Below are 25,516 nucleotides of genomic sequence, written 5' to 3'. Positions count from 1 at the left end.
AAAGGAAAAAAATCATTGAATAATGTCTTAACTGTTTAATGTTATCAATATTTTTGTGAGAGGTATTCAAACAAAATGTCCGAAGCTTTCTATTCACATCGAGATATTTATCTAACGGAGATGTTGCTTCTCAAAAGAATAATAACAAAAATATTTTTCTTGTTATTTATAAAAAAAACAATTTCAAGTTAAAAATCGTGAAAAATTTATCAGAATTTCAACTATTTTATGTGAAAATTTGAGGTGACGTACTCATACTTTTCCAATGAAAATTTTCTACGGTTGTAAAATTCACTTACGGTCGTTGTTTAATGTTCTTCCAAATCGAAACGTCTGAATATAATGATAGTAATTTATGACTGTCGTAGATCTAATGAAAAATTGTTTCTTAAAACATCAAAAACTCGCTGTATTTTTCTTAATCCATCTCTGTCGCTCACGTCTCTAATTTGTCATCATTTTGCCGCTGCCTATGGAGTAAGAATATGGCACTTTCTAAAGTTGGAACACTGTTTCTCATCTTCTTCACAGTTTATTACTTTCATATTGGACTAAACACAGACATAAATTCGATTTATTAAGACCTGAAGTTCGCTTCCAGGGGTACAAACTTTGGTTTTATGCTTCGCTCGACGAAATATCGTGGTAACCTTTAATTTCGTAATGTATCGAATTATATCGCAGACTACAAAGAAGTTACTTCCAGTTTTTCTGTTTTAGCGCTTTTCGAGTTTGTCGTATGCATAAAATATTATTCAAAGTTTTAACGGTTCACAATTCACCAGCAACCAAACAAAAATTGGATATAACCAACAGATACTACAAACAATTTTTTTTCAAGAACTTATATGGAAACAATTTTCACGATTTTAATAATCACGGACAATAAACGTTGGATATCGAACCTTTTGTGTCAGGAGATTCGAAAATTACAACTTAGAAAGTTTTGTGAAAAGCCACATAATATTTTTTGGTAGTAACAAATAATACTCACATAAATGAATTTTTGTGGGAAAAAATTTATCTTCTATTCATTTATGGAAATTTTTTTTCCATTAATCGTATATTTGCAGTCTTTTTATTTGTTAGATGATCACAATTCCATTATTTTTACAATGCCTCGGCCTTTACAATCAAACAAAATGTCCATAGCTTTTTATTCACATCAAGATATTTATCTAACGGCGATGTTGCTTCTTATAAGAATAATAGCAAAAGGCTTTTTCCTGTTACTTATATAAACCACAATTTTGATCATAATTCCATTTTTTTAAAGTGCCTAGGCCTTTGTTTCTTTGTTTCTTCTACTCGGATGTCCAATATATCTTTGACCATCAAGTTCGTCTTCAAATAATTCTTCCTCTTCATCGTTACCACTAATCGTTACCACTAATCTAACAATTCTTCGTACTCCGGGTCGTCATTCTATGAAGAATAAATTAGTTTTTCAGATTTCAGATTTTTTAGATTCCTGTCGTTTAGAGGCAGTTATAAAAATTGTAGACACAAAGCATAAACAAACAGACTTTCTGTTACAGCAACTGACTCTATAAAAACAAATCTTTACATTTAAGAAATAATACCGAGGCTATGCCTTCATGCACGAAGGGAATACCCTCCTCCAAAACTTCAGGGCATTTGTCTATACAGTTCAATAAATAAAATAAGGCTGAATGGAGTACAGAAGTACCTCAAACAAAATTTTAGTCATAAACAATTAACGAAAAAAGATATAATATTATCATCTTTGGAAAAAGTATGTAATAGATTGAGCTAAACATTACCAGACCCTAAGAAAGTTTTTTTGCTAGAAAAGGCATAATAATTTTGATTGAGATTACGTTTGTATCCCTCTTAGCCTTATGAGGGTTGAAACAATTAAATATTCACTCATAATCTATCTGATACTTTAATAACTTGGTTTAAGAAAGTTTGAGTAAATTTGGCCCAGAGTATAAATTTTCATTTGTTAGTTGACTTCTTACTTTACTTCTAATTATATCCAGGAAATGGAATATGACGATCCGAAGATAGTTAGCAGCTTCTGCACCTCATTGTAGCAATCTGGAAGACTATTCTATGCGTCGAATTCGCGGCGCAGTAGGTATTTCAAAAAGTGCGATACATCGCATATTAACTGAAAATTTGGACATGAGAAAACTTTGCTGAAGATGGGTGCCACGTTTGCTCACAATGCAGCGTCTTGAAGATGTTTCCATCAAGTGTTTGGCGATTTTTCATAGAAATGTAGTCGTTTCAGTACCATGGAGGAAACTAAACGAAAGAACAATCAAAACAATTGACTGAAATGGAAGAACCGACTCCAAAGAAGTCAAAAACACTTCCAATGCCATTGCATCGGTTTTTTTGGGATGCGCTTGGAATGATTATCATTGACTATGTTGAAAAAAATAAACTATCAACTGCAAGTATTACGCGAACTCATTGCAACGTTTGAGCGGAAAAATCAAACGAAAAAAGTGTTTTTTCATCAAAACACTGTACCAGCTCACATATCCGTTATTGCAATGGCCAAAAATTGATAAATTGAAGTTTGAATTGCTACCTCATGGACCCTATTCGTCAAATTTAGCCCCCTCGGAATAAATAGGTTATGGATCTTATTGAACATCGCTGGAAAAAGACTATGGAGCTAGTAGGAGATTGCGTTGTACAATAAATATACGAATAAATGCAATTTCTGATAAGATCTCTATGTTCGACGCTCAATTACAATCTTCATGCCACTAACTTGAACCATTGAATTGAAAATGGAAAAGACACAGTATCAGTCCATAATTTTGACACCATCGTGTAATTTCTTCAATGGAAACTTGAATGAAATTTCAGAATTTGAAAGGAGATCTGGAAATAAATTGTTGGGAAAATATCACAGCGGAATAAGTGTTTAGATATAAAATTGAGTTTGTAATTCAAAACATCAAGAAACAGTAAGATTGGTAGATTCAAAATAAAGCTTTTAACTTTAAGAAACTTGCTACATAAATTCTCGATCGCTCTATTTTCGGTTGAAGTAACAATTAAGTTGAACTAACGTCTGTTTGATTGAAATGGAGATAAATATGCTTTAATTACTACTGAGGGTGAATAGTTTAATAATTCAGTTCATGAATAATTAACAATATATTTTCATCATAAAATCTCTAGTTGAGGCAATTGATACCAAATTTTTGTTGTTGTTCCAGATCAAACGGAAATCACTCCAACTCGCAAACAAACTAATACAACTGAACTGGATAATCCGAGGACTTGGCTAGCTCTTTCAGTTTTAGAACTGACAATTACGAAGGATAACCACGGAAGGATGTTACGATGCGTTGCAGTTCACGAATCCTATTCTACCAAATCGAGCAGCATTGAAGTCCGACTGGATGTAATGTGTAAGTTCAACTCAATTTACTCAATAAATTCCATTATGAATATCGTTTTTGAACAGTTATACTTTATCCAACCAATTTCCAAAGTGATTCATTTGATGCGTTATCAAGTGATTAATGTTTCGAGAGGAATAAATACTCTGGTAACTGAATAACATAAAAAGAAGAAGAAAGAAGTTTTGATGGGGAAGAATTAGTTTCAGGAAATTGTACAATATTTAAATTTGTAGTTTTTAAATAACGTGATTGCTTGATCATTTGACCCATAATAACACATGGAAAATTTCTCAAAACAACAGAATAATATACTATAGCATTAAATTGTACCACCTTTTATTTCCAAATTCGCTATATACGCATAAATATCGATAGAAAAGTAAACAACGTGCAAAAAATTGCATATAATTTAATGCAAGGTCAATATATTGCATGGATAAATATTGCACGTAGCTTGACTTTAAGCAAGTCTTCTGCAATTGCATCAAGGTTGCCGTTAATCAAAAGTAAACAAGAAATTGCATCACTGGCAATAATTATTATTATTGCGACTGCTAGCTTACATTTGGAGTCTAATGGACAGAAAAGAGTATCCAGGCTTTGGCTCCATAGAACAAAGGAAAACTTAATATTTTGCTAGAAAATTAGACAAGAAAATATACAAAAATCAGTTGAGGGTAGATGAAGAAACATTTGAAATACTCTTATGGAAAATAAAATGGGGTCAATAAGAAATCCTTGGCATGAGATCAGATCAGAGCAGATCAGAAACTCATTTCTTCCTAGAATTGCAACGTGAACGCAATTAGAATGGCATCAAACCGATAAAGTTGCAAGTGCAAGATCTTGCATTCCACTGAACTTCTTGCGTTTTGCATTGATTGCACGTTGTTGTACAATCATCAAATATATTTCATAAAAATCGTTGCCATGACAAACTGCTTATAACAGATGAGAAACACGATATTATCCTAAGGATTTTAATATATCATGTCCAGGATTGTCGCTTTTGTTTGGCTTGGAAAACAACTTTATTTACATGTGAACCTCCTGGGCCTCTACATTTGTGCGAATATAAACTGTCACGAATGTTCCTCACACAAAATCATTTCTCTGGTCTTTTTGATGCGGTTATCTTTTGGAAAGTTAAAACTTCAGCGGGAATTCGGTTGAGCTTCATTATATTATCTACGAACTTTCCAATAATATATTGGATGTTGAGAAACATTGTTGAAGATTACACTCAAGAAATGCGAAACTAATATAAATAAGGAAAACAATTATACGTATAGATACAGGGAATTTTCATTTCTTATATGTGATTTGGTAATTGTCGTCGACAATTTCCGTTATTGCAAAAATGCTAAGTGCCGTATGGGCTGCGATTTCACCACGAGAAATTTCGGGACCTTACAGTTTTGAAAATGGAAGGAAACGCAGAGTTAAAGTGAATTTAGAACGTTTGGAGCAGATGTTAAACGATTTATTCGTGCCTGATCTGCATTAATTTAATGGTTACAACCAAAAAAACATGATTCCATCACCTTAAACGTGCGTAGATCTTCATTCCTTCGCTTTTTACATCCTAACTTCAGTTGGTTGGACTGTAAAAGCTGCGATGTCACCAGAGCGTTTTGAACAGATGTCTGAACTACATTACTTTAATGGTTCTAATCCAAAAACACGGTTCAAGCAGAAAAGAGCAGCTTCATATACGTTCAATAGATCTTTGCTTCGGGTTCGTGAAATTTTTCCTGGAAAATCGATTTCTAGGAGAGGGAACATGAGCTTCGATGTAACACTTATAGATTTCTCTTTGTGAGGTTATTTCAAATCTTAAGCTCATGCCAAGAAGCAGATTTCTCTAGCATAATAAAAAAATATCCGTTACGAAATTTCAGTCAAGGTTCTGAAAGTTTAAAGAAGGATGGAAGCACTTTTGATACAAATATTGTATCATGAAACCATAACCCAGATACAGAATTACATTCAGAAACTCCCAGGTAGAACTGGTATAGGAGCTATCAGTTACCTCGAAGTAGCATTGTTGCTATAAGTAGATTCAAGTTATAAAATAAATATGGGATTTCAATTCCAGTTTCAACTATATATGCGTGCAATGTATATCCGATAGTTTTAACTGTTTTTGCGACAGTTTTAACTGTACATGCGACAGTTTTAACTGTATATGCGACAGTTTTAAATGTACATCCAATAGTTTTAACTGTATATGCGACAGTTTTAAATGTATATCCGATAGTTTTAACTGTATATGCGACAGTTTTATTTGTACATGCGACAGTTTTAACTGTATATGCGACAGTTTTAAATGTATATCCGATAGTTTTAACTGTATATGCGACAGTTTTATTTGTACATGCGACAGTTTTAACTGTATATGCGACAGTTTTAAATGTATATCCGATAGTTTTAACTGTTTATGCAACAGTTTTAAATGTATATCCGATAGTTTTAACTGTATATGCGACAGTTTTAAATGTATATCCGATAGTTTTAACTGTATATGCGACAGTTTTATTTGTACATGCGACAGTTTTAACTGTATATGCGACAGTTTTAAATGTATATCCGATAGTTTTAACTGTTTATGCAACAGTTTTAAATGTATATCCGATAGTTTTAACTGTATATGCGACAGTTTTAAATGTATATCCGATAGTTTTAACTGTATATGCGACAGTTTTAAATGTACATCCAATAGTTTTAACTGTATACGCGACAGTTTTAAATGTATATCCGATAGTTTTAACTGTATATGCGACAGTTTTAAATGTATATCCGATAGTTTTAACTGTATATGCGACAGTTTTAAATGTACATCCAATAGTTTTAACTGTATATGCGACAGTTTTAAATGTATATCCGATAGTTTTAACTGTATATGCGACAGTTTTATTTGTACATGCGACAGTTTTAACTGTATATGCGACAGTTTTAAATGTATATCCGATAGTTTTAACTGTATATGCGACAGTTTTATTTGTACATGCGACAGTTTTAACTGTATATGCGACAGTTTTAAATGTATATCCGATAGTTTTAACTGTTTATGCAACAGTTTTAAATGTATATCCGATAGTTTTAACTGTATATGCGACAGTTTTAAATGTATATCCGATAGTTTTAACTGTATATGCGACAGTTTTAAATGTACATCCAATAGTTTTAACTGTATACGCGACAGTTTTAAATGTATATCCGATAGTTTTAACTGTATATGCGACAGTTTTAAATGTATATCCGATAGTTTTAACTGTTTATGCAACAGTTTTAAATGTATATCCGATAGTTTTAACTGTATATGCGACAGTTTTAAATGTATATCCGATAGTTTTAACTGTATATGCGACAGTTTTAAATGTACATCCAATAGTTTTAACTGTATACGCGACAGTTTTAAATGTATATCCGATAGTTTTAACTGTATATGCGACAGTTTTAAATGTATATCCGATAGTTTTAACTGTATATGCGACAGTTTTATTTGTACATGCGACAGTTTTAACTGTATATGCGACAGTTTTAAATGTATATCCGATAGTTTTAACTGTTTATGCAACAGTTTTAAATGTATATCCGATAGTTTTAACTGTATATGCGACAGTTTTAAATGTATATCCGATAGTTTTAACTGTATATGCGACAGTTTTATTTGTACATGCGACAGTTTTAACTGTATATGCGACAGTTTTAAATGTATATCCGATAGTTTTAACTGTTTATGCAACAGTTTTAAATGTATATCCGATAGTTTTAACTGTATATGCGACAGTTTTAAATGTATATCCGATAGTTTTAACTGTATATGCGACAGTTTTAAATGTACATCCAATAGTTTTAACTGTATACGCGACAGTTTTAAATGTATATCCGATAGTTTTAACTGTATATGCGACAGTTTTAAATGTATATCCGATAGTTTTAACTGTTTATGCAACAGTTTTAAATGTATATCCGATAGTTTTAACTGTATATGCGACAGTTTTAAATGTATATCCGATAGTTTTAACTGTATATGCGACAGTTTTAAATGTACATCCAATAGTTTTAACTGTATACGCGACAGTTTTAAATGTATATCCGATAGTTTTAACTGTATATGCGACAGTTTTAAATGTATATCCGATAGTTTTAACTGTATATGCGACAGTTTTATTTGTACATGCGACAGTTTTAACTGTATATGCGACAGTTTTAAATGTATATCCGATAGTTTTAACTGTTTATGCAACAGTTTTAAATGTATATCCGATAGTTTTAACTGTATATGCGACAGTTTTAAATGTATATCCGATAGTTTTAACTGTATATGCGACAGTTTTATTTGTACATGCGACAGTTTTAACTGTATATGCGACAGTTTTAAATGTATATCCGATAGTTTTAACTGTTTATGCAACAGTTTTAAATGTATATCCGATAGTTTTAACTGTATATGCGACAGTTTTAAATGTATATCCGATAGTTTTAACTGTATATGCGACAGTTTTAAATGTACATCCAATAGTTTTAACTGTATACGCGACAGTTTTAAATGTATATCCGATAGTTTTAACTGTATATGCGACAGTTTTAAATGTATATCCGATAGTTTTAACTGTTTATGCAACAGTTTTAAATGTATATCCGATAGTTTTAACTGTATATGCGACAGTTTTAAATGTATATCCGATAGTTTTAACTGTATATGCGACAGTTTTAAATGTACATCCAATAGTTTTAACTGTATACGCGACAGTTTTAAATGTATATCCGATAGTTTTAACTGTATATGCGACAGTTTTAAATGTATATCCGATAGTTTTAACTGTTTATGCAACAGTTTTAAATGTATATCCGATAGTTTTAACTGTATATGCGACAGTTTTAAATGTATATCCGATAGTTTTAACTGTATATGCGACAGTTTTAAATGTACATCCAATAGTTTTAACTGTATACGCGACAGTTTTAAATGTATATCCGATAGTTTTAACTGTATATGCGACAGTTTTAAATGTATATCCGATAGTTTTAACTGTATATGCGACAGTTTTATTTGTACATGCGACAGTTTTAACTGTATATGCGACAGTTTTAAATGTATATCCGATAGTTTTAACTGTTTATGCAACAGTTTTAAATGTATATCCGATAGTTTTAACTGTATATGCGACAGTTTTAAATGTATATCCGATAGTTTTAACTGTATATGCGACAGTTTTATTTGTACATGCGACAGTTTTAACTGTATATGCGACAGTTTTAAATGTATATCCGATAGTTTTAACTGTTTATGCAACAGTTTTAAATGTATATCCGATAGTTTTAACTGTATATGCGACAGTTTTAAATGTACATCCAATAGTTTTAACTGTATACGCGACAGTTTTAAATGTATATCCGATAGTTTTAACTGTATATGCGACAGTTTTAAATGTATATCCGATAGTTTTAACTGTTTATGCAACAGTTTTAAATGTATATCCGATAGTTTTAACTGTATATGCGACAGTTTTAAATGTATATCCGATAGTTTTAACTGTATATGCGACAGTTTTAAATGTACATCCAATAGTTTTAACTGTATACGCGACAGTTTTAAATGTATATCCGATAGTTTTAACTGTATATGCGACAGTTTTAAATGTATATCCGATAGTTTTAACTGTATATGCGACAGTTTTAAATGTATATCCGATAGTTTTAACTGTATATGCGACAGTTTTATTTGTACATGCGACAGTTTTAACTGTATATGCGACAGTTTTAAATGTATATCCGATAGTTTTAACTGTTTATGCAACAGTTTTAAATGTATATCCGATAGTTTTAACTGTATATGCGACAGTTTTAAATGTATATCCGATAGTTTTAACTGTATATGCGACAGTTTTATTTGTACATGCGACAGTTTTAACTGTATATGCGACAGTTTTAAATGTATATCCGATAGTTTTAACTGTTTATGCAACAGTTTTAAATGTATATCCGATAGTTTTAACTGTATATGCGACAGTTTTAAATGTATATCCGATAGTTTTAACTGTATATGCGACAGTTTTAAATGTACATCCAATAGTTTTAACTGTATACGCGACAGTTTTAAATGTATATCCGATAGTTTTAACTGTATATGCGACAGTTTTAAATGTATATCCGATAGTTTTAACTGTTTATGCAACAGTTTTAAATGTATATCCGATAGTTTTAACTGTATATGCGACAGTTTTAAATGTATATCCGATAGTTTTAACTGTATATGCGACAGTTTTAAATGTATATCCGATAGTTTTAACTGTATATGCGACAGTTTTAAATGTATATCCGATAGTTTTAACTGTATATGCGACAGTTTTAAATGTATATCCGATAGTTTTAACTGTTTATGCAACAGTTTTAAATGTATATCCGATAGTTTTAACTGTATATGCGACAGTTTTAAATGTATATCCGATAGTTTTAACTGTATATGCGACAGTTTTAAATGTATATCCGATAGTTTTAACTGTATATGCGACAGTTTTAAATGTATATCCGATAGTTTTAACTGTATATGCGACAGTTTTATTTGTACATGCGACAGTTTTAACTGTATATGCGACAGTTTTAAATGTACATCCAATAGTTTTAACTGTATACGCGACAGTTTTAAATGTATATCCGATAGTTTTAACTGTATATGCGACAGTTTTAAATGTATATCCGATAGTTTTAACTGTATATGCGACAGTTTTATTTGTACATGCGACAGTTTTAACTGTATATGCGACAGTTTTAAATGTATATCCGATAGTTTTAACTGTTTATGCAACAGTTTTAAATGTATATCCGATAGTTTTAACTGTATATGCGACAGTTTTAAATGTATATCCGATAGTTTTAACTGTATATGCGACAGTTTTAAATGTACATCCAATAGTTTTAACTGTATACGCGACAGTTTTAAATGTATATCCGATAGTTTTAACTGTATATGCGACAGTTTTAAATGTATATCCGATAGTTTTAACTGTATATGCGACAGTTTTATTTGTACATGCGACAGTTTTAACTGTATATGCGACAGTTTTAAATGTATATCCGATAGTTTTAACTGTTTATGCAACAGTTTTAAATGTATATCCGATAGTTTTAACTGTATATGCGACAGTTTTAAATGTATATCCGATAGTTTTAACTGTATATGCGACAGTTTTAAATGTACATCCAATAGTTTTAACTGTATACGCGACAGTTTTAAATGTATATCCGATAGTTTTAACTTGTATATGCGACAGATTTAAATGTATATCCGATAGTTTTAACTGTATATGCGACAGTTTTAAATGTACATCCAATAGTTTTAACTGTATACGCGACAGTTTTAAATGTATATCCGATAGTTTTAACTGTTTTTGCGACAGTTTTATTTGTACATGCGACAGTTTTAACTGTATATGCGACAGTTTTAAATGTATATCCGATAGTTTTAACTGTTTATGCAACAGTTTTAAATGTATATCCGATAGTTTTAACTGTATATGCGACAGTTTTAAATGTATATCCGATAGTTTTAACTGTTTTTGCGACAGTTTTATTTGTACATGCGACAGTTTTAACTGTATATGCGACAGTTTTAAATGTACATCCAATAGTTTTAACTGTTTATGCAATAGTTTCAAATGTATATCCGATAGTTTTAACTGTATATGCGACAGTTTTATTTGTACATGCGACGTTTTAACTGTATATGCGACAGTTTTAAATGTACATCCAATAGTTTTAACTGTTTATGCAATAGTTTCAAATGTATATCCGATAGTTTTAACTGTATATGCGACAGTTTTAACTGTATATGCGACAGTTTCAACTGTATATGCGCCTTGGAACACATTTTTCTTTATATAATTAATATATGAGCTTACTGGGATTAAGCAATCTGATTGTCTTTCTATTAAAATTCATTAGAAGGTGCAAGTTAAAACTCTAATATAGCTAGTTTCAGTCTCCTCTGTTACTCAACTCAAAAGACTTGTTCCTATCTGTACCTTCTATGTTGCCTTTGAGTTAGTCACCCTGAACGACCCCTGGGTGTGAAACATATACCCTCAACCTATCCACTTGATACTTACAACATGCATGGTGATTTTGAGCTCGATTAAGCTTCAATATATTATCTACGAACTTTCCAATGATATATTGGATGTTGAGAACTATGTCGACAACTTCCGTTATTGGAGAAATGTTTCTCTCATAATTTTCACAGCACTAAGTGCTCTTTGTAGATTTATTTGAATTCTGTTGGTGAAATGCTACATTCTGTTCCTCATCTTCCTAGTTTAACAAAATATATCATGTTTCACAACATGAATTTCTTACTAAATAACATTGTTTATTGCTAATAAAACAATACCTAGTTTTGAGTAAAATATTATTAAATTACGATCACCAATTTCTAATAAAACTTTGATTAAAAGTATCTACAATATTTGAGAGATTTCATAACACCGCCGTGCAATGCCCTTTGCACTAGTTTTATGAATATCTTCATAATTTTTATAATTTTTTTGATGGACTTCATATATTCTTGAGGTTCATCTGATTAATATTATACATATTATCAATCGAACATTTTGCAATTCATTTGTATGAGGGTTGCTACTTAAGAACAAATACTTATAATTAGATATGGCATCATTGTTTTTCAAAATAATCATTAAGAACAATTCAATTTTTCATGCGTTCGAACCAATTGTCGAAGCATATTTGCCATAACGATTGAGGTACTACAAAACATGTAATTTGAACGCAAGAAACGCTTCATCGGGTGTATAAAAACGTTGACCTCGCAATTCATCTCCAATCTGCGGGAAGAATAAGAAGGAATAATTAGTTACCAAGCAATGATTATACTGAAGACGACCAATAAATTCGATGTTTTGACTGTAGAAAAACGTTTTTTTTTATTTTATTGTTTTTTAATTGGTTTATCTCAGTTGCATACTAGTGTACTATTTAGTATTGACCATTCTACGCTGGAACGGTGACGACATGTCCAGTTATTCCCAAAAAACAGGCGATCATTTGCTTCAAAGTGCTTCTAGCGCGAACAACTTTCGTTGTATTTGGCTCATCATGAGAGACTCAAACATAATCGATCGTTGTTCAATTTCTGTTTTATATACATCGATGATTCATCGCTTGTCATGATATTATAGTCGTCTTTTGAAGCACTGTGTTTAAATCTTTTCTGCATTTCTTTGCACTGATCCACACGAGATTTGTTTTGAGTTTTTTTCATATAATATGGTATCTAGCGCGAACAAATCTTTTGACTGTCAAATGTGCCCAAGTAGTGCTTGAGTATGCCTCAATTTCACGATATATCAAATCTTAGCTTACGCATAGCATCGACGCTTTCTGACACACTAACCGATTATGAACGACCTTCACGAAATCCATCCTGTAGCGAGGTGCGAACACGATTGTTTGCGATTCAATTCCATTTTTTGACAAAGATAAACAACTCAAATAGCACTCGTATGATAACACGTTGCCATATCTCACCATTTAAGTAGCAACCCCTTGTATCATAATTTAGCTCTCCTCATTCAAATTCTGCCATAAATTTAGTAGAATGTTCCGTATTGTTCTTGGTAGATGTGTACATATTTGCATTTTCGGTTTATTTTTTCATTACCACAAAATTCCAGTTTATTAAAATAAAATTTTTAGATTTAATTACAAATAATGTTATTGCTGTTTAAAATTTCATTGTATTTGACGTTAATTATTCTACTTTTCCATTCCATGACGTAATTGAAGGTCGGTTGTGCCTCTATTCTAATTTCGAATAAATAACTTCTGAAGGGAGTGTCTGGAATACTCCAATTCAAGAGAGGATTCCATTAAATTCAGTAACCGAGGATACATTTATAAAAAAAAAGGCCTCGACAGGCTGAAATTTGCACTGATTATTCATAAAAAGCTAACAATTATGGGGCGGAATATCAACTCAAGGTTTTGTCTCCAAAAGGTTCAAATTAATTCAGGCGAGATTTGGAACAAAACGATTTAAGTTAATTTTTTTTATGATATAAGGATTGTTGTGATAAAACGTCAGGATTACCGCGCGCATTGGAACCTTTTTCAATCAGTTTACAAATTAACTAATTTCCAGAAAAAAATTGTGATGAATTACATTGTCATGAAATTCGGTTTGAATTTCTAAATCGAAGCTTCATCTTCAGTTATTTCAGTTTGTTAGAACAAATTGAACAGAGTTTAAATCCTATATTGAAGAGAAGAATACTAGTTGAGAGAAATCTAGAAAAAATTGTAATCAATTTTGATTATATGAATATGAATCCATATAATGTATTCATTATCAAAGTCAAACTGTTCAATTATAGCAAATTATGGACCATACCAATAATATATATTCTATTTTGACCAATTTATTGAAACGGATCTTCCCTTTACTCTGTTATTTTATTATTAAACTAAATGTATTACATTCAAAAATTTGACTCTAGGTCTCGAATTTATCAAAATAATATTAATCAGTATATTTATTTTGAAATCTCAATTATTTCTAAGTTTTTTGCTATATCACTTCATATTTAAATACTGTATCAAAGGCGCTTTTCAAATCAATGAAAACTGCATGTGTTTTTCTGTTTAGTAGTATCCAATATTTTTATCGTTTATTCTCAATCATTTCTCAATTAAATTGATAAATATCTTATAGATGACTTTTTAATTATACGAGGTCTAGTTACGAAAAAGGGGTTTTATCATAAAAATTATTCTACATTCGAATGCTCCCTTTCAATTCACTTCTCTCCCCTCGCCACACACCTTGCCATACATTTTTTTCATTGATCGAAGCAATGCTGGAAGTCTTGTTTGGTAAGTGCCTTTAGGAGCTCTGCCGTTTTTTGTTTTACCGCTTCCATCGACTTAAATCGGATCCCATTCAAAGCAGATCTTTTTCTTAGCTTTTAAGGAGATCTCAGCAGACCCGTTGACGCAAGAGCTTTTAGATTGTAGTCAGATTTTTTGGCACCAACTTCACACAGACTTTTGTAATGTGTAATTTCTGGTGTAAAATTTTTCTTTATCGGCATTTACAGCTTCAACAATCATCCGGCGATCTGCACGCACAATTTGGTTGATTTTGGTCACCGTTTCCGTAATTGAAACAGTCAGAGGGTGACCTGGGCGCTGGTCATCTTCAGTGCTCTCTCGGCCCCCATTAAAACGCTTACATCACTCAAACACACGCGCACGAGATAGAGAATTCTCTTACTGTACAAAAACTATAATACTGACGGAAACTGACGGATTTAATCTCACCCGTCTATGGCGCCCTCTAGACGCGCAGTCTCGTTATTTAATAACCAGACCTCGTAGATCTGACAGTTTATCAGTTTTCCGTGTATTATTTTCACAGTTACGTTTCTGCCTGCCTGCCTATCTTCAGGCATGTTATTTATATCTGTTTTCATAAATGTTAGGATTGTCTCAACCTCCCTTCAATTTATATTCGATTATGTCGACTGGTATAACGATGAAAACTGGTATTTAAACTAATTAATTGCAATTATAACTTCATACAGTTGACTAACAGTTATAGAAACGTTGTAATCTTATGATATAGACAAAGACAATGTGACCATGAGACATTCAATCTCTCAACATCTCAATTATTTGTTCGTGGGTTGTTACTCTTGCTCTGCTGCCTGTTATTAAAGCAGTCATCGAAATATCCTTTGACGTAGCCTAGGTACCAAACTAGCACTTTTTTAAGCTGCAACAACCTTCCCACCTACTTAGAAAGTTCCATCAGCAATGAAGAATCGCAGTAGCCATAGCTTCACTAGTGGTATATAATAACCGCCTTTTTGATTACGAATTTCTACCTTCCAGACCAGTTTGTCTTTTCCGGGTTTCAATTCAATTATACACGCTAAGTTCCAAGACAATGGAGGGTTCCATCTTCTACAATAAGTTGTTCATTTTGGTCAAATACCTGTTAAGAAGATCAGAAGCCAAATTGTTGCCAACAAGTGTAGCCAAATTTTAATTCGATAATCGGTAATTTTAAGATCAGTTCAGGTACTGGAGTCATGATTTCCCCAATTGAAAAATGATTGGGTGTGAGATAGAAATAGGAAAAATGATTCTCTATTAAGAGATGATTTTTGTGTAAAGTTAAGAACCACTCTTTTAGAGGAATTTATTTGATTTCACCCCAGTTTAATTCCCTAGTAGCTGAAAAATCTCTAGAATAGTTTCCTTTCTGTTTTCGGCGTCTCAAAAGTAATTCTCTTCGAGAAATGAATCTTTTTGGAGCAGCAATGAAAGCTTCTGATGATAAACTAGACGCCAGCAAGTTATTGATTGTGCGCTAATGAATGTAACCCCCAAAACCTTATTTGAGGATTCACTAACGTGCAGATTCAGGGATTTATGTTTATTAACATCTACTTTATCTGGTGAATTCTGTACATTTGATATCCACTATAACTATCGAAGGTGTCAGAGCCTGCAGGATTATCATAAACATGGTACTGTTCTTCTAAAGCTTTCGAAGCAGGCGGATGGCAATGTTAAATTGCAACATTATTTCCTTATGCTTATTCATTTGTTCTAAAGCTCCTTGTAATACACATTCGTTTGCTGATTATTGGATAGAATCTATATCACAACTCGTTAACTCTTTTTAACGATTTCGTTTCAATTTAATATGGAAAAAGTTATTCACGGGATATTTATTTGAATAATTAATTAATCGTTCAAGATAATCATGTATTTATTGTAAGATGTGGTTAATTGAGAAGGAGCTTTTAAGAAATTTTCATGGAAACTCAAATTTCTAGTGCTAATGGACTGAAGATAGTTCAAACTGAGAGGAAAGTTTTTCAACTTGAACGATCTGTAAAAGTTCAAAGTTAGTTAACTCGGCAAGAAGTTTGCGCTCCGAGGAAATGTTTTCCTTGAGGAAATTCAAAGATTGTAAACACCTGTAAAATAAACGTGAAGATCTCCTTAAAAACTTTTTATTCTGTAAGTCTGATAAAGCTCACAATCATTAGTTGATTTTATCGAAATAGTAGAAAAATTGTAAGTTTACATAGATATTTCCAACAAAAATATAGTCGTTAAGCTGAAGATTGAAATTATGGAAAAAAGCGAAAAAAATCTTTTCAAAAGTTCTATTGCAAAGGTTGTTGTAGTATGTTGTTGTTGTTGTAGTATGAGTATAGTCCCAAAAGTACCTGGACTGATCTAGAGATGGCGGTAGTTGCTTAATATTGCTATATAGCAAATGCTTTAAATTTGAAGACGCCACGTTGTTTACAATTTATTTGAAAGCCATCAACAGTGAACGTTTTGAGTGAATTTGTATACATGGAAAAATATTGGTCATCATTATGTAATACAATACTTTTATTTGAATGACCTTAGCTCAACCAATATAAAAGTTGAACGAGATTCTACTCCGGGTGAGACTACTTCTTGAAAATGGAGAACCGACTCCAAATATGGCAAAGTCTGTTCCATCTGCAGTCAAGGTCATGGTGTCGGTTTTTACGGGATGCGCGTTGGATAATTTCCATTGAATGTCTCCAAAAAGGAAAAACTATGAACGTTGGACCGAAGAAATCAAGCAAAACGGCTCCATTTTGCTAAGAAGAAAGTGTTGTTTCATCAAGACAATGCACCGGCTGACATATCCGTTTGGAATTGCTACCTCAAGCACCCTAATCCCCAGATATAACCCCCTTAGATTGGTTTCTGTCCTTTCAAAGAATGTCTAAATGTTCGAAGATTTTTCAATAATGAAGAGATGATGTCAGCAGTTAGTTTCTAGTCTGAAGAGCTTAGCGATTCTTATTATAAAAAGGGTATCGAAATAATTGAACATATCTGTGAAAAGTGCCAAAAGCCAAAAGGAAATTACATTAAAAAATAAATACATATTTTCCCAAATTTGTGTTTTGTTTGTTGGGACGGGTACTTCTGGGACTATCCTCGTACTTACTTGATTGAATTCAGCTTGTTTTCCAAATTTGTTGTTCATTATAAATTCTTGTAATTAATGTTTGTTAAAAGATTGATTTTCTAATCGTTCAAACGATAAAATATCTTAATAAACTCAATAGATTTGTCGCTGAAAGAACAAAATTATTGATCAACCATTATTACTAAATCCCATGGTTAGGAAATCTGGTACAATAAACAAATTCAATACTATTTTCGTTACGAAAAACAACGAACAATTTACGATATTTGCAGTCATCAAAACCAACTAAACCTATGGGTCTCTAGAAACAATAAAAAAACTGATTTCGAAAATGGCTCGGTCGTACATTCATACAAAGAAAACAAGCACTGACCGTTTGTCGATTTGTGTATGAGAACGTAAAAAAACATGAAAAGATTAAATTATATAGAGAACGTACGGGAAAACCGGGTCATGCATAAAAATCGACGGATTAGGATCGTTTTTTAGCTGAAGAGTTCTATGTGGAGTCTGTTCCAACGATTCAAATCCTCTTTAAGTAAAAAAACTGATAAATTTAAGTGATTGGATTGTCCCGATCATCCAAAGTTTGAATGTAAATGTAGGCTCAAAAATATATGAACCTAATAAGAACTGAAGTGATAGTTATCCAATGAAACCACATACATTGAAATATTTCATCAATTATCGTCAATGTATTTACATTCACTTTGCGTTGCTATTGCGTTTGATAGTGAATTCGCAATCTGACAACAGAATGTTGATTTGAATTTCGCGGCTCTTGAACACCACAAATCATTCTCGAAAATAACAAAATTTAAATATTCAGTGATATCTCTGTAGATAATTAATAGCAATTGGACAACTTTGCATCCGATAATACAACGCAACTATTATTATTGGCGGCAGAGTAATCTCGGTTTTTAGCAAAAAATAGTTTTTAATCAATTATATATTATCCATTTTGCTCAATGACCTTTTTGCCATCTTTCTTTCAGCTTTGTTACTCCGCGCAAATAAAATTTCTGGTTCTTATCATCAAAAAACTGAACCAGGTGCGATTGAAACTCACTTTGCAAATTTTGAAATAAATAGTAATCATATAGTACCAGCTCAAAGCTGTTTAGGAGATGTGGCATCACTTCCCAGCCAAGCTTCAAAAATTTTCCACGAGATGTTTAAGGCCTTACATTATCATGGTGGAACACTAAATCTTTCTGATTTTACAATTCTGATCTTTGATTGTTTTATCCAGTTCCACTAATCGATAACAGTAAACATCAGAGTTGATTGTTTGGTTCCTGAGAAGCAGTCCAAAAACAGAACATCTCTGTAATTCCACTGAACTGACATCATAAAATAAATGAATTTCTTTCAATTTTTCAATTCGTGAGGTACCCAAATTTCGAGCTTAACTATCCAAAGACATTTTAAGTGTTTTTCAATCAATGTTTGCTATACATGTAGCATGTTATAAAACTTTGATTTGGTCATCATCAACTCCAGTAGGCTGACCAGAACGTTGCTCATCTTTGGGGAAGAAATCTCCAGAACGGAATTGTTCATACCAATTCGGACCCGTACAAGCAATCAGCACCATAAACTTCGTATAGTTCTTTGTGAGCCGCAGCAGCTTTCTTTCAAGGAAATAAAAAATGGAAATATGCCAAAAATGTTCGTTTCTTCAGCAAAAGTACTTAGTTGTCTTATAAACCGGAACCAATATAGTTCATCAGAAGTGCTGGTGAAATGGATGGTCTTCTTTTTTGAGCGCTGACAATACTTTTTTGGTTTTGCGCTACTCATAACTTATTACACCGTTTCACAAGGCACTTCCTGTGAATAAACTTCTTTTTAAAACCTACAAATCTGTTGGAACAGTTTTTGTGATAGGGCTTTTGTTGACTAGCGAAATAAAATAGGATCAGAAATATATTTTCGAAAAAATATCTGATCTACATCACAGAGGCGAGTTATTTTTTGCAAAAAATCCTTTAATTTCAACATGTGAGTCTACTGAATATAATCCAGTCAGATCCACTCTTTTTCGAAATAATTTTCCCATGATGTTTGGGTGAGAGGATGAAACTTTTGACATGTTAATGAGATTGTCTTACTTATAAAATAAAAGAGAATACATATAAATATATTTAAAATGAAATTTTTATCTGTATTACTACGCCTGAAGACAGTAAATTAGGTATCAAAGATGTAAATTATCGAAACACAAAATATTGATATTCCTGATAAAATTCAAATCCTTTGGAATATTTTGGAATATTTAACTAGCAGCCGGAATATATTATTACAGCTTTTTTCTATCTACAGCATTTGGAAAATATGTTGGAATTTTTTATTAGTACTTCTACAGGATGTTATTTCTTGATAGATCTAGTTAACGTAAAAAATTTATAGTTCAAGCTTGGGTTAACGGAATAATGTTGGCAATTCATTCAGTTAAAAATTCTTTCTTAATATTTAGTTAACAAAAAACACAATTTGAATTATACTTAAAATGCCATTTTCTTCAACTTTGCGTAATTTTTGCTTAACAAGTTTTATCATATGCTGTATGATGTGATTATAAATTTCGTCCAAGCTTCTGCTTATTTTCGGCTTCCTAACCCTTATCATACTCTTTTCCACTCAATGTCGTCAAAAACTCTTCAACAGGGCGAGTCGGGGAGTAAATGGTATGTCGTGAGCCTCTAACTAATCTCTGGTAGTTCTGGCCAATTGACAAGAAGCTAGAAACGGGCAAACTATTATTTGAGATGATTTGCATTGATAAAATCAACCAATTTTGGAAGACATTTCCTTCACCCCTCACATAAGGACGTGAAATGCCTGCTTCGGTTATAGCACACCAGACTAAAACTTTATCTTCAAATTTCTTTTTGGATTCCTATTTCACGTCATTGGACCAAGCTTTTATGTCATCCTTCAATTTCTAATTATGATAATATGAACTTTTGTCCAACTGATCTTCAATATTTTTTAGGCATTTCCTTCTTTTCGGATGTTAAATTCCTTTTCTTCTTAGCTCTCGATTGATGATCATGGGGAAACACGAAATAGGTGAGAAAACCCTCGAGTTGATGTTCCTACTTTGTCTTTTGAACATTCCACCAATCTATTTGTATGGGCTTTAGTCAAAGCTCCAAGCTGCCCACTTTTTGGAATGTTTATTAATGCTATGGTCCAACTAAACTGTACATACTTTTTCTGATATCTAACTTCATAACTAAATTGAAATTTGACAATTACGTTGAAGGCAACTTTTGTTACATACATTAGAAAAAAACATTATTACAAAATAGAATGAGTTCCTCTCAAATATATTTGTACAATAAAAAATAATACCTTATCTGGTGGTAAATCCATTTTTTTATTATAGGAAATAAATCACAAAATAATTGTGATAACTACGTTTTCGTTGATCGTAAATTTTTCAAAACAAAATCAATTCCACTCTGGTAATTTTCAATATGTCATAGGATTATTCAAATATACCTTTTCAGTTTCCTCTGTAGCTGTTAAGCCTTTATCGCCAAAGGATTTATTGGAACGTATTCACGATAAATTGCTTTTGTATGTGACGATGCAGAAAATTCTTAACTTATTTTTTCTTTTTCCATTCGATTTTTCAAAAATAATAACATGCGTAGAGATTTCAGAATGTAATTGACAGATTTCCGAGAACAAATATATAGAACGAAGTCTTCGCCCATTATTTTATAAACGTTTTAGTTGTGGGATTGTAGCAAATCAAACACACACAATATTTAAATTCACAAGACATAAATGTGGAGGTTTTTTTTATTGATATTGAATAACGACAAGAATCAAAAAGTTCCATATTTATGACCTGTCAATTTGAATATTGATCTTGCAATTGAAATAATTTCATATTTTTTTATAGAGAAATTTAAGAACACTGTAACTCTCGATCAATTGATGCTGGCAATGTTGTAGTTTGACCATAATTTCAGTACCCGATGATGGATACATAAGTATTTGAAAGCTCGGAATAAATATTAAAATAAGTACATTTTGGTGTTTGATCTGCTACAATCCCACAATTAGACCGTTCTTTTGAACGTGACGTTAAAAGTGAAGATAATTAGGTGATTCTTCATAACTATTTATGCTGCCTGAAATTCTTGAGATAAATCTTATCAAATATTGGACGAATTGAAACAATATAGAATTACTACTCTCGTATATTTTCTGAATGAATTGAGCAATATATGAGATAGAGAATGAGCATCAATTGAATTCGAAATTGAGAGCCCAATAGGAGTTTTGATTTATAATTAATGATATATAGATAACTTATATTCGCGAAAATATTTCCAATGTGCTTTGTTATTTAAAAGTACAACAATTGGCATTTTGAACATCATCATCAAACAAAAATTGAAGCAAATGATTACGGTCTGCGAATAAAATATTTGAACTTATTATTTATGAGAAATATAATCTAATCAATCCATCCATCCATCTTCTTTTTCTTCTGCTTTAATATTTTCGACATCATACTATATATTTTGAGATACAAGTCTCTTTGTGATGTTTCAGTTTGCTATAAGTGCTCAATTGCTTTCAATGGGTATACATTTGTGTTGACAAATCATTGGCTATTCACTTCTGAAATTTAAAATCTCGAAAATTTATTCTACCGTTCTTCAAAGGAGAAAACAACTACTTTCTTGGCTAATTCCTCGACGAATATTGGATTACAACTCCTCTGGAAACCTTTTTGTCGATATCAACATCCCCAACAGCTTGCAGTGCCGTAGTCACTCATAATATAGCTTCTGATGGTAAATGAGGTATGTGAAATATACCAAAACAAACGATTCCTAGTATTTCGAAATTCAAAATTTATTATTTTGAGAATATGCTATGCCGTTCTTCTAACTACATTAATCAAATAGCTAAGCTCCTTGACGTTGTCTCCAGTTCGGGTCTCAAGCCCGAACGAGGGTTGTTAAACCAACCTGTTGAGACGTAATAACGTCGAAACTGGTCAAAGTTTACAAACCCTGTTTTGATATTTTCAACGTCATACTGTTTACATTATATATTTTGAGATACATAAAATTTTTTTGTGATGTATCAATTTGCTTAAAGTGCTCAATTGCTTTCATTGGGTACATGTTAGTGTTGGTAAATCTTTGGCTCCACTGATGGTCAGAACATCATAGAACGATAAGTATTTTCCATCCTCTGCTACTAGTTTCGAAAGTTATTTAGTATTTCTATCGTTTCGAGTAGCATTTTCTTTCTCACAAATTAAATTTACTGGACCCACATGTCTCATCCCCAAGCGATTCCCACCCTCTTCTAAATTCACTGTACTGGTAAAATTTAAAAAATAACAATTGATTCTTTGCTTCACATTCTTATATTATACATAAAATATCTTCAAAGGAGTTTCTTAAATGGTCAATTCAAGTTTTTGTATTCAACATGAGAAATATCATAAAATTATTGTATGCCTGATAATTACTAAGATATTGCTTGATTGTCAGATGTTTGAACATACATTCTTCTCCTTTTTCACGTTGTAAATTGCAGTCAAAATATGATTCTCTCTATAGCCAATTAATGAGGCATAAATCCTTCAGTGAATATAACTTTAAATAACAAGATTTATTCAACACATTAAGCATTGATTTAGGATTCAATTTGGGGAATTTATGCCCTTAGGAAAATATCCAGGATATAATTCAAGTAAGTGTACATAAATCGACAGGTAATTTCTGTCTATACATAATTGATTAGACGAGCCCGAAAATGTAATTTTGTAATGTTTTATACCTGCGTTGTAGATTACTCGAATTATTTGTTCAAACGTTCATTCAATTACAATGAAAACAAATTAGACTGAAGGTTTTAATATTTCATAATGAACATAATACAATAAACCGAATCGAAAGGGTCATGCGAAATCTATAACTGAAGCAGTAAAATGATTGCAGTCTTGAGAATATACTGGAATGAAACTTCATCGTATGTGGATTGAGGTTAGAATAAAATTAGTGAAGCGAGGAGCACAGACATATTTTCCCTGTGATATATTACCATCAATTATCGGAAGAATCGAGAATCCTCTCCTGAAAGGATGATCTTAAATGTACCTGACCTGAACTGAAGATGGCGGTGGTTGTTTGAAAAATACCACTGTATTAGAAAGTACACAGTATATAAATCATATGTTTCAAGTTTAAAGACACCAAGTTCTTTAGTTTTTGTTTGGCAGCCATCAATATTGAACGTTTCCAGTGAATTCGTAAACATGGAGAAAATTGGTCATTCTTATGTGATACAAAATTTTTATTTGAAGGGTTCAGCTCAACCGATATAAAAGCTGAACTAGATCCTACTCTGGGTGAGACTACGCATTTTATCAACAGTGAAATATTGGGTAGCGGAGTTTGAACGAGGCTGTATGACCTGCGAAGACCAGCCTCGCAATGGTCGACCAAATCAGGTGACGATCTCGGAAATGTTTTGAAAAATTACATGATCTTCGACTGAAATTGAACGTGAGAAGGCTGTGTGCAAGATAGGAGTCGAGTTTGCTCACGATGAAACAAAAAGTCGATGTTTCATAGACATAAAGCCAAATGTTTTCCATAACCATGGATGAAACGTAGGTCCATCACTTAACACCTAGAACAAAACAATAATTAAAACCATGGACTGAAAAGGGTGAACCGGCTCCAGATGAGACAAAGACGGTGTGAAATAATCTTCATTAACTATCAATGGCAAGTATTATGCAAACTTATTGCAACATTTGATCAAAAAAAATCAAGCAATGACCAAAATTAATGAATTAAAGTTTGAATTGCTACCTCATACAAACTATTTGCCAAATTTAGCCCTCTGGGATTATTATCCGTTCTCAGACTTGAAAAAATAGCTCGGCACTAGTAACATAAATATCCGCCACTCAATTCGGTACTCGAATTTAGTTTATCCATTGTATATTCAGCCACTTTTTCTATTACCTGAATTCAATTTCAGACTAATCAAAATAAGAAAGTCTTTATCTTAAAATAAGTTTATTAGTATCTACTGTTTTGAATATTATCTTTGAACAGTAATTTACTTTCTATTCTTGAAAACAAAATATCTGAAAACTTATCCGCACCTCCCTCATTTCAGGTTTCCCAAAGTGGTACTACTTCTTGACCATGTGTGAAGTTTCACGTGGATCAGTCAACTCATTGATATGTGCTTTAACACCAGAAAGCAGAAAAAAAATTTTCATATCATAAAGATAAAAAAACTATAGCGAACAACAGTGGATAAGAGTAAAATTTGAACATTCACACAATATACCAGACTTTCTGGCTTCTGTCACGTCTCAAGAAACTCATGCATGAAAAACTCCTCTTTTGGATTGAGATTCAAGAAATAATAAATGAGATGCGGTTTTAATAATTGGCGTAGAGTCATGTCTAGAGCCTCAGATTGATGTAATATGATGTGGTGAAAAAACACATTTTCCAGAAGGACAATGTTGACACACCGCTAGATTTGAATGTTTTCAGTTGGTCATTTCAGTTGATCAGTTGCAAGGAAGTGGTCTTATCAAATATGAGTGCTAACGACTCTATTGATGATACTATTTTTCCTCAGAAGATGTTGTAGACATATCCAACAACCTACCTGCACTCACCTTCTGTTAAACTATTTGTCACATAATCGAATATATCTTTTTCCAGATGTACCAGAAACGAGATTGACCGGTATCCCAACGACTGACGTCGAAGACCTTAAAGATTCCATAGCAATTCGATGTGAAGTAACTGCAAATCCAAGAGCTTCAGTTGTATGGCGTCGTGAGGGCCAAAACCAGCCAGCTAGTTTACAAGAACTTTTACAATTTGCTCCAGCAATTCGACAGCACTCTGGGTTGTATACTTGTCATGCTAGAAATAAGGCAGGTGATTCGCAGCCCATCAGAGTTCACATCGACGTTAAATGTAAGGAATTTTTTTTGATATTTAGATTTACATTAATTTTTGTAAAGTTACAGTAAAGTAAACAGTGGTTTAAGAAGGTCTATCCAACAAATTGTTCAAAGAAA

The 25,516-nt window shown here is 32.2% G+C and overlaps 1 protein-coding gene across 1 annotated transcript in view; it reads left to right on the top strand.

Moving 5' to 3' along the window:
- Nucleotides 1–25,516, top strand: part of LOC130441239 (kin of IRRE-like protein 2) — a 649,517-nt gene that overhangs the window by 507,703 nt on the left and 116,298 nt on the right. The window contains exons 5-6 of the mRNA XM_056774824.1: nucleotides 3,207–3,401; nucleotides 25,152–25,412. Coding sequence (XP_056630802.1) covers nucleotides 3,207–3,401; nucleotides 25,152–25,412 — 456 coding nt within the window. The remainder of the gene's footprint in view (nucleotides 1–3,206; nucleotides 3,402–25,151; nucleotides 25,413–25,516) is intronic.

Source organism: Diorhabda sublineata, chromosome 3 (assembly GCF_026230105.1).
Source record: "Diorhabda sublineata isolate icDioSubl1.1 chromosome 3, icDioSubl1.1, whole genome shotgun sequence".
In the NCBI taxonomy this organism is placed as follows: domain Eukaryota; kingdom Metazoa; phylum Arthropoda; class Insecta; order Coleoptera; family Chrysomelidae; genus Diorhabda; species Diorhabda sublineata.
The sequence above is the reverse complement of the archived record's forward strand: the minus strand, read 5'-3'. Positions and strand labels throughout refer to the sequence as shown.